At 39.3% G+C, this 10,933-nt stretch overlaps 2 protein-coding genes across 4 annotated transcripts in view; one reads left to right on the top strand and one right to left on the bottom strand.

Annotated features, from left to right (window-relative positions):
- Positions 1-10,933, top strand: part of LOC131884414 (uncharacterized) — a 44,149-nt gene that overhangs the window by 31,029 nt on the left and 2,187 nt on the right. Inside the window, exons 4-6 of one of the 3 annotated variants that reach the window (XM_059232183.1) lie at positions 1,687-1,866; positions 2,173-2,197; positions 2,265-2,379. In XM_059232183.1, coding sequence (XP_059088166.1) covers positions 1,687-1,866; positions 2,173-2,195 — 203 coding nt within the window. In that variant the 3' untranslated portion in view covers positions 2,196-2,197; positions 2,265-2,379. Of the gene's footprint in view, positions 1-1,686; positions 1,867-2,172; positions 2,198-2,264; positions 2,380-7,201; positions 7,320-10,933 lie in introns of those variants that run through there. The other 2 variants (XM_059232182.1, XM_059232181.1) reach the window with 2 other exon arrangements.
- On the bottom strand, positions 7,378-8,993 carry LOC131884418 (uncharacterized). Its single transcript, XM_059232189.1, has 3 exons — positions 8,677-8,993; positions 8,375-8,612; positions 7,378-8,312 (listed from the first exon to the last, which is right to left on the bottom strand). Exons 1-3 carry the CDS (start codon positions 8,946-8,948, stop codon positions 7,872-7,874), a joined length of 951 nt encoding a protein of 316 aa, XP_059088172.1. The 5' UTR covers positions 8,949-8,993; the 3' UTR covers positions 7,378-7,871.

The following is a 10,933-nucleotide window of genomic DNA, read 5'->3' as shown; positions in this document are numbered from 1 at the left end:
ACCAGCCAAATAAGGGGGAAATATTTATTTCGAAGTCTGGAACCAGACTACCAGACTACTTTTGTTTTACTTCACTGTATTCCACTTATATTGTCAAAGTGCTTTCTTTAACTGCCGCGTTAAGAAGAGCGATTTCAGTGCTCTTTGTGGAATTTTATTCCATCTTTCTGTTCGTCGATTTCAAAGTCTCGACCAAGATGAAGAAAAGGGCGATTGGTATGCGCGTGTGTGAGTTTGTGCTTTTGTGTGAGAAGCCTCTCCCCAAACACCATCATCCCGCAAATCGAAACTTTTTTGTTCGTGACCACGAAGGAGTATGTTTTTCCTTATCTAAATCCGGGTGTTCGCAAACATTTGTAGTCGTGTTTGCTCCCTTTAAAAACTTTCTTACGCCTCCAAAAAAGAGGGAGCCTTATGGATGCGATGGTTTCCAAGATTCCTGCTCACTTCCAGTGCCAATGGGAAGGCTGAATTCTCGTACTGAGTCGTGGTTCAAGTTGTGCAGCCGATGGCTCATAGAATCCTTCTGCTCATGTGTCCATTGGATTTTGCCGTAACAGAGCAAGAGGCTGGAGGCCAGAGCTAGGGACAGCTACGTGGAGGAAAGAGCCTCTATGAATGGATGGCTCACGATCGTAACTTGTGCACGACCGCTGCGTTTTATTAGTCTTCAAATGTGCCATGGAAGATATTGTTGGATGCCAAGAAACGATCGTGGAAACTGGTTGGGATCCAATCCTTTGCTTACATCCCCGCTTGCCAACACCACTTGCACTCACACCCAAACCATTCGTTCGCAGAAAATATCGAGATTGGGATTCCACTCTCCTCTTCCCTTCTTCGGGCGGATATTTTGGGCAATACAGCTCGATGTGGAATTTCATTTGGTTTCAAACATTCACGTCTTATTGGTCTGGATGATGGCGGTGCATGCATGGGAAATGGCGAGACAACGGTAAAGGGATTGCTTCCCACTTTGGTTCTCTTGCAGACGAGTTCCCCCGGCGACTCTTCTCTACAGACTATCCCCCTTACTGGTAGTTGAAGTTGAATACCAATCGATCGAACACAGATTAGCAATGAGGAATAGGCTTGAGATGGGCTCACTAAATCGTGTTTATAGACATCGTTGGTTATGCTGAAATCCAAGCCGGATTTACGTCTCTTCATATCATATATTTGAGGAGCTAGCCATTTTCAACCAAGTCGTCCTTGGAAGTATAAAAGTACTCTTAGCATCTTTGCCAATTATTCGCGACAGGCTGTCGAGTATAGTTACTGTTGTTTGTTTTTAAGATTGAATCTCGAGAAGGCGCCTTACATATTCGATGCCAGAAGTTGCTGTTTGTAAGAAAGGGCTCCGGGTGTACAGGACTGGTGAGCGGGCTTTTTCCAATAGTTGATGTGGCACAATGCCAAGATTGAGCTCCATCTCGGCAATGGGGTCCCATTCAAGTTTGGGCTACTCGTCCATTGCTCTGCCGACGAGTTGGTTTGCCAATAAAGTTTGTCAAAAGCTCTCACCAGGCACGCAGTTCTTCAAGCTTGGATGGGTGGGTTATGTTCCGTTTGATATAATGATGATCACCATCGTGCAATATTGTTACGTTGTTACGTATGCCCGTACCGACTGCACGGTATGTACATGAAGCATGAATTGACGATTTGCTCGTTTCTGTTTTGCAGGTAGCCCAGATATTCTGATTTGTGGGAATTGCCGAGAAATGTTCTCCGACCTGGTGGATATGATTGAGCATAAAAAGCATTACTGCAAATTGCGCTTCACATGCAAATGTGACATGACGAACGATGAAGCCTGCTTGAACGGAAGTCTATGCTCTACAACAAATTCAGGGGACCCTGATGGTGAGTTCCGTGTGATTCCAAGCAATCATCTTGAATAAATACAATCTCCCCAGGCGCATCCGAATTTTAAATTCGCTCCCAATCCCCAAGTTTTCGACATTGATGGAATTTGGAGACATTCGGAGAGTGTTGTAGTACCACTCTCCCCATTCTGTTCCTTCTCTTATACCATGGGGAAATAACTCCGATTCCCTTTTGGTAAAAGTGCCTTTGTTTCTTGAATTTCTTCATTTGAACCACCGCTCTCCCTCTCTTTCTCTTTGTCACCGTTGCATTCCTGGTCTCTCTTTCCCGTCCTGTTCCAAGACGTGGCCTGGGATCTTCTTTGATGGTACTTGACAAGATGGCAATTTGGAGAACTGAGCCTCGATCGTCATTCCTTTCATTTTTCTCATTAGGAGCCAATGTTTCGGGAGCCATTACTTGTGGGATGTGTGTGAAGAAGGGAACGAAAGAACGGGAGAGAGATCCGTTGCCATTTGGAGCCATGAGAATGGTTGGTCGTCCAATTTGGAGCGGGGATCTCTTCCAATGGTTGAAAGAGAGGACGAGAGATCTGAAGAGATAGCTTGCCACACACACAGAGGGATAGAAGGCAACCACCCACACTCACACTCAAGCACTCATTCAAAGAGTGAGAAGACACAGAGAATTTCTGAGACTTTCAAATTCTCGAACTTTCTGTTGCTCTTCCTTCTTTTCTCCTTTATTTCTCATCCTTACCTCACGATCTGAGACTGGAGAAGTGTTGGGTGTCCCATTTCAGGGGAACTTATAGCCTATTTGCTGACTTGGTTGATACCCCAGAAATGCATGCAAAAATCCTCGACTGTCAAGTGAACTTCTTCCTACCTGAGTGAACGAGTACGTTAGCTTGGTCGTAAACCCAACGAAATCCGCTCAAAAACATACGCACTAACATAGATTTACAACTAAAATTTTCGGACTATCATGGGGTAGCTTCATTATCAATTCATTTGGCCGTTCTGATGAGTCACTCGGAATGATTGAAGCAAGATTTATCATTCCTTCATTCCCTGTTTTAAGGCCATATTGCATATTTTTTCGCTTTGGCTTTATAAAGTATAATTTGCCAAATCTCGGTCAGAATCATTCAACTCGGATGTTCTCAGCATTTTGGACGCTTCATTTCACTTCATTTTTTCCTATCATCAACATTACTCAACGATGGATTTAGCCCTAGTATTGCTTAAAGCACAAGTACTATTCTATGATCATGGAGACGAGGGGAAAAAGCTTCCTTTTTTTCGTCGGGTGGAACATTTTCAGTTTGAGTCTGATCTCGAGAGTACGACTTGAGTGGGAGACAAAATTGGAATCAGCTAGGGTGCAAAGCCATGAAATGAGATTAGACCTCAGCTCAAAGTGGCTAAGAACTCAATTTAGGCAGAAAATTGAACGTTTTATTTGCATATTCACCCTTTGTGTCAGTCCCATGCCTGCTTTCCTTTGAAGAGAGACTTTTGAGTAACTCGTTTAGTATTGTAACACTCAATGCATCTTGCCTTGCTCGAATGCCCAAGTGTTCTGTGCATAATCATGCGAGTACCTACTGCAATTGAAAATGAGCATAGTGTGATCATGTACAAAGATGAATGTACTTGGGGATTGGGGATCCATTTGGATTTTGAGCTTCATTGTTCCCGGTTCCATTTTTGTTGTGAAGATTCGGTAGTAAATCATTGAATACATTCTTTCAGTCAGAGGGCTACCTTAAACCATTGTTTACATCCGTCATTTATTGACATATAGCTTTCGAAGTGGGGCCATTACTTTATTGTAGACTGAAGTTGGACAGGGCGGGAATGCAAAATTTAGAGGCTTCATTTTCATTTTCAAATTGCTTGATAAAGATAGATTGTTGAATCAAAAAGATGCGCTGGAGCCGCAGCTTTAAAAGGAGTTTTTTTCAGCGTTCCATAATTTGAGAAATGAGGACAGCATTTCCCAAACGACATCAAATGAGTCATAAACTCTAAATACAAAGAGAGGAAATCGTGTGGTCGTTTGAGACCACTTTTTGTTACGGACGAACTAACTGCTCACGGTGTTCAAAAAGCCATATCAAGTTTCCAGAGAAATTCCCAAACACAAATTGGCACTTTTCTACCCCAAAAAGTCATAGGGAACAACTTTAACTTTATTGTTTTATGGAATATCCACATAGAAAACTTACATACCTAAAAACATTATAGAAACTAAAATTTTCAAAAACCTACTCAATGTAAATTAGGAGCACACTTAGTTAGCTCTTGAATTCAATTTACGATATCATCTATTTCAGCGCTACTTAGTTACATCGGATTTAGTAGTCCAAATTTCATCGTTTTTAGCTCCAAAATGCCCCGGTTATATGTTAATTCAATTTCCCAAAAATATGATATCGATTTTCATTATCGCAAAAAATGAAAGATTATTTTTCCATTTCTTGCATAATTTCTAATTAACCTAAAACCTTGTACAATCATATCTAAAACCCTCAAAAAAGCAGATTTTTCAAAATTCATTTTTAAAAGCGTCCAAGGTAAATTTAGTTGAGTAGTCACTGAAAATTTCACAAATATCAATGAAACCTTAAAGAAGCTATTTTCAATCAGTTTCAACAAAGCCTTCAAGAAACGATAAAATCTTTAACATTGTTTGTTGTATGTATTGTCTTCGGAATTCAAGTGAATGCATAACTAAGTGTACACGTAATGATTGTAAAACACATTTTCAAAGATTACACTGTTGGTGAGTTTTAAGTGACATTATATAGCATTTTTAGATATTATGAGACTATGTAAGAAGAGGAAAAATAATCTTTTGTAGTTGTGATATTGAAAATCGATATTAATTCTTTCGGAAATTGAATTAACATATAACCGGAGCATTTTGGGGCTAAAAACGATGAAATTTGGACTACTTAATCCGATGTAACAAAGTAGCGGTGAAATAGATGATATCGTAAATTGAATTCAAGAGCTAACTAAGTGTGCTCCTAATTTACATTGAGTAGGTTTTTGAAAATTTTAGTTTTTATAATGTCTTTCGGTATGTAAGTTTTTTATCTGGGCTAGAATTTCATAAAGCAATAGAATCAAAATTGTTCCCCATGATTTTCTGAGGGAGAAAAATGCCAAGATGTGTTTGGGAATTTCCATCAAAACTTTATAGGGTATTTTTAACACTGTGCGCTACTAGAAATGTGTGATTCCAACAATGGAAAAACTGTTGTTTTGTTGTTGTTGTTGTTCATTGTTTAACCATATAATCACACAATATCTGATCCACCTACTACCACACTTTGTCAAGCTACTGCTCGATGAACATCATATTACTAATTGCTTGAAAGAACACTTTTGCCATCATCATGTCCCATCAAATTGTACACGTTATAGCTCCTATTTTAAAAAAGTAATTTTGGCTAAACTTACTTTGTCTTATCTCGAGAAGTTACAGCTCCTTAAGCGACAAAATAGTATCTAATATTAGAACTGCCCAAAAAGTATAGATTAACATTTTTGTGATAAGCAAACAACAAAGTTGGTTGTTTAACGCCAAGGCAAAGGTGAACTGTTAGACCAGTTCAAAGGCAATACAGGATTGGCAATTCCTTTTCGAGGCGGGATTTTGGGACTTCAGAACTTTGGTTAGCGACGCACTCGGAAAGAAGTTTTCCACAAGATGTCTCGGTTAAAACTCCACCCAACACCTTGTTAAGGGTATGGCAAAACGTGTTGGGTGGGTGTGGGTGGGTGTGCCTTACAGTGCCTCTTCATCCTCTTACGGATGATCAAATCTTTGAGCACAGCGATTCTAAATTGTGAATCCTTCCCCTGTACACAATAAGGTGATAGAAAATTGTTACTGGACGAACACTCCGATGTCCATTAAACTTTGAAATTTTGTTTGCCAAGTGATTTGAGTGCAATTCATTTTTTCACTCATACCGTGCTAAGTACATTCCCATCTCTTGTCACATAACATGCATCTCGTTTGGTCCTTCAGAACTGCCTTTATATATTGGCGTTGAGGCGTATCTGAGCTGTTGTACCCTGGCAAAATCACCTCACTTTGAGTACAAGTTGCTTTTGTACACAGAATAGCCCTGTGTGAGACATTATCAGGCACTATTTGCGATTCTCTTGCAAATTGGCCAAAATATGTTCGGGTTTTTTCCTATGTATGATTTAACGATTAGTTCAGTTTTCTTTTTAAATTCTAATTTTAGCGACTCTTGTCTTGCAAATTTTAGAAGGATTTGACTTTAGTGCAATAATTTCTTCACACAAACAAGACAATTTCCTGTTAGTGCAACATTATTACGTCTTACATCCTTCAATCTACGAAAAATCGTGAATTCGTGATTTAGCAATAATACAAACCCCGAAAAAGTATTTTTGAGCTTTTCTTTACTACCAACCCTTCGCAATGAGACACACTTATGCTTGAAGTCGAATGTTCCTAATTTCTTGAAGCTGAGCAAACATGTATGAGTATGATTGTGGGCTCAAAAGGATTTGTATTACAATGACCTGTAGTTTTGGCTCTTGAGAATGCCTAATTAGTGTTTATTGTTATGTTGGGGTTTGTTCTGGCTTTATGAATATGCTCATTCTCAGTGTTGGGTCTATAGCTCTAACATATCGAGCCCCCACTCAGCATGTGTATGAAGATTACATTTCATAAATCTTTTGCTATTAGATCAATGCCGTCTAAAAAGTGTTTCATTTCATCAATTTCACACATAAAAAACAAGTTCTGATAGACACGTTTGTTTGCCAGTATTAGCACCAATCAATAAATGTTTTTAAGCTCATCCAGAAAAAAAAACCGTGCATGATGTAGCTGAACTAAGCGTCCCAGTAATGCTATAACCTGGTTTTTTGATCAAGCACGATTCACCAACGTCACGATGGCAATACTTCTGAAAGTCCTTTAGTATCCTGAAAACAGATTTTGTATCAACCAAACTTTACCCAAATATACTCAAAAAATGGGTTCAAATAAGGACCTCAGGTGGGCTACATTATTGCTGGCCCTAAGTTAGCCATGTAGGTCTGGCAAAATCGGTGTACCTTCTTTGAGGTGTGGCACGGGGCACCATCCTGAGTCCAACTCACTCTCCTTCAGGGTAATTGGTTATGGTCAAAACACTAACGTCCCATCACGTAATATACGTATATTCCAACCACTCGTGAACACAGAGCCATGAAATAGAGTTTCCAACCGTGGCGTTTGATGTCCATTGCGTGCATGAGAGTGAACATTATACCTGTGAAAACTGGTCGTTTTTTGCACTCACAAATCACAATGATGTTTTCCCCAATAGACCATCAAACCTCGATATGTAGAATCCTTGTTTGTACCTTTCGGAAACGATCAAGCGGACAATTTCGGAATGGGAAACTGTCAAATGATCCGAACATTTTTTAAGGCAATGTGAAAAGGTAAGCAGTTAAATGGAGTGGTGACACTCACATATCCACTACTTTCCGATGAGCAATTGATTTTCAATTCACTATGGCAAAGTCATATCGCAGACATGTTTTCGGACACAATAGTTTTATCCCTGAAAGCTCACTATATGTCACTACGGAAAGTGAATAGGGTCTCTACAGCCTGAAAAGTACTCTGTAGGCAATTGATAACAAGAAGAAGGCTTGAGCTCATTCCTACTATACCTTGTAGTGTACTGCACTTTGAGAGGTCATTACTTTTGAGCAGGTTGTTCCGTCTAGCTTGAAATTTGATTTTATAACTCTAGCGACCTATCCGTCTCATTTAAAGCAAAATGTAATGTGTTCACTCGCTTCCAAAATGTTAATTCTAGATCCTAGCATCCCCACCCATATTTCAGTGGTTCATGGTGAAGACCTATCACTTAAAAGATTTTGAAATTGGCAGGAAAAATTTCTACATATTAGCAAAAGCCAGGAACAGAACGAAGGAAGCTAAGCAGATCGGCCTTAACTTAACAAAGAAAAAACCAACGTCATATTTCATGGCACTATCTCGTCTCTCTCCATAGACATGTTGATGAAATTGAAAGATTTCTCCAATACAGAACAATTAGTAGTGATTGGCGGCAAGTTGAGTGTATCATCTACTCGATGATCATAAAAGGGACCGGCACACTCATGCAAGCTTTTGTCTCCAAAATATTGAACCAACATGTAGGTCATATTGCGCGGGACATCAGCCACTTGGTCCATGAACCGAATGGTCTTGGTCGGTAGAATTTGATTCCGACGCAGGAGAAGCAATTTCGCACCAATAATGTTATAACCTCTTAGATTGGTCACAAAACCACCGTCTTGTCCAAAAAGAAATATGTCTATGAATGGGAAAATGACTGTTTCGGTTTGAGACGTGATGTTGTTCCGAGAATGTAACTTGAGTAAAGTGTTTTCAAAGTGAGTTTTCAAGTGGAGATCAGGGTACTAAAATGATGATGGAAATAGTGCAATTGTTAGCGAAGCAAGTTTTTGACCTAAAGAATTACCTTTTCCTCCAGGGTTGCATTAAATTCTGCGACCCTGGTCTGATCCATGGCAATATCCATGTCGTCGTCCCATGGCAAAATTGTCTGATTTCGATAAGCACCAAGTAGAGTTCCGGCGAACAGAAAATAGGATATCTTCAGTTCCTTAAAGATTTGATGACTCACAGCCAAGAGGTGGGACAGTATCTGCTTTTCTTCATTGGTGTGAATTTGTTTTTGGGACGCTTTTTGGAAAAACCTTTAAATCGTGGAGCGGCTTTTTCATTTCACATCTATTTGTTCATGCTAATGAATGTATTTACCGTATGATGTCCTCCTCTCTCATTTCTATGGGGGTCCCTTTATCATACCGATAAGCCAATGGTTGACTAGGAACCAAGGAATTGGCTTCAGATGAAGGCTGAATATCACTTCGTTTGCTTGTCGGCATGGACACTTGTTTAGGTTCACTCAGGTCGCCTTTCTGACGTGTTGCTAAAGATATTACCAAACAAATGGTACATAAACCAGGCAGCAAATAGAGTAAATACCGCCGCAGTCGTTTCCCCCAAAGTACCAAAGTGGAACAAATCATGCTCGAATAATTCGGTTCACTTCCTCTTGTAAGGCAGTTTAAACTGGAAGTGTTTGCTAGCCTAAGTCAGTATTTGACGTTGATGTGGAAGACTTGATGTTTGAAAATGAAGTCTGAAACTTTATAGAATCAACAAATGTAGACTTACAAAACTTACACTCGTTTCTAATGATTTTGCTAGTTGTTATAAACCTTACAATCTTTATTTTAGACTCATGGTTAAATCAATTTGTTTGAATCAAAATAGGTCATAGTTGCCCAAATGTTTTGAGGGCTTTGGTTCTCCTAGCAGGGAGCATTCTAGGATTGATCTTATGCGCTATTGTAGAAAGAGGTCTGTCATAAGCTGAACCATTGTTACAAAAATCTTACTTTTGCAAGTAACTTGGTTATGCCAAGTACAATATGATTGAGTGTAATTATATCTAGATTAGAACGTATACTTGGTCTGTTAGGATATCAAATCTGTTTAGCTATCTATAATGTGTACTTGTCCTCATCTATTCTTGTATCTCCACGTATATTTCACTGCCGAATAAGTTCTACCAACTACCCCACTACAACAACTACTGAGAACACTCCTGCTATGTGCGATACGGACAGAACTCGTTTTTCCCACTCAATCCAATATGTCTTACTTCTAACTGGTTAATAAGATTCTTCGTTTCAATACTTTAGTTGTTTTTCCTCAACATGGTCTAAAATAAAGACTTATTTTGCCGCATGCTTTGTGCACGCTCATTGCCGTTGATCTGTGGAAGAGTAAAAATACAAGCATACAAAACTACACTGTTTTCTAGTTTGTATTTAGTCTCTAAATCTGGAGCTTTGGCCACCTATCGGCTTAAGAGCTCAAAACAGGAGACAATACTCAATACATAAGCGTCCTACTTTAGTACTATTTTCCCTCATTTTCTGCGACTTCCCCTCCATCTATTTTATTCATCCCTAGTTGACTAGTAGCGCATTTTTGCAGATCATGATGTAATTTTTAATTCAATCTTCAAGGCTTTTGTTCTTTAGGTTCGCAAATGTTACCTAAATAACAATAAAAGTATAAAATCTCCTTGTACTAAAGCCTTCATCCCTGCCATTTTGTACTCATCTGAATATGGTCACCCAGGGCTTATAGGATTCAATACATGAGAAAAGGAGAGCAAAACATGGTTTTAGCGCAAAGCATTTTCTTTTAACCGTAACTGTAGTTCTACACCATGCAGCTTGGAGCTTTGCTGGGATATCTCCTCCCTAGCTCACCCTGGTGTCAAACATCAGAACTTGATCTCGACGTCTGCCATTACAGAATTATTTGCTATTGCGGCATAACTTAAAGATGTAAGATAACTCTTTTAGCTTGTCATCCAAGGCTTCTTAACCTAACTTTGATCTGCTGCCTAACATGTGAGGACAGCATAATCTAGGTTTCCCTACCTTCATTTCTATATTTCCTCAAGCAATCATGCGCGAAAAAATGCCAACATGCGATATGGCTTTTCCGTCGAAATTTGATACGGCATTTTAAGCACCGTGACAAGGATTGATTTAGAATAGGGAAACTTTAATGGTAATCTGTGTGTGAAAATGGGCTAATTATGTGGCGAAAATGTGAGCAAATCCAAATGGTGGTAAATCTGCTTGAAATTATTTGATTTTGATACGAAGAACGATTGAAAGTCCTACACATGCCTGTGCATCTTTAAATTTAAAAGTTTACGAAGCAAAATGATCTAAAACCTGACGAAACATGTTGCCTAGTCTTCCCATTAACACAACGCGAGTTTATGGTCTTACTATTTTACTTCTATACTTGGTACTATACTACTACCACTTGTGTTAAATATTGCCTGAACACCTGGCGTTATTCTTCACGTGCCTTCAGTCAATAATATAAATATTTGAGTTGCAAAAAGTTTCTTTCGAAATAGTCACTAGTGTAGCCGTGCGGTCTGAGAGGCAATAAGGGCTCTTATTTGCAACGTCACACG

The sequence above is a fragment of the Tigriopus californicus genome, chromosome 8, assembly GCF_007210705.1.
Source record: "Tigriopus californicus strain San Diego chromosome 8, Tcal_SD_v2.1, whole genome shotgun sequence".
NCBI lineage: Eukaryota > Metazoa > Arthropoda > Copepoda > Harpacticoida > Harpacticidae > Tigriopus > Tigriopus californicus.
This window is presented reverse-complemented; position numbering and strand designations above follow the sequence as displayed.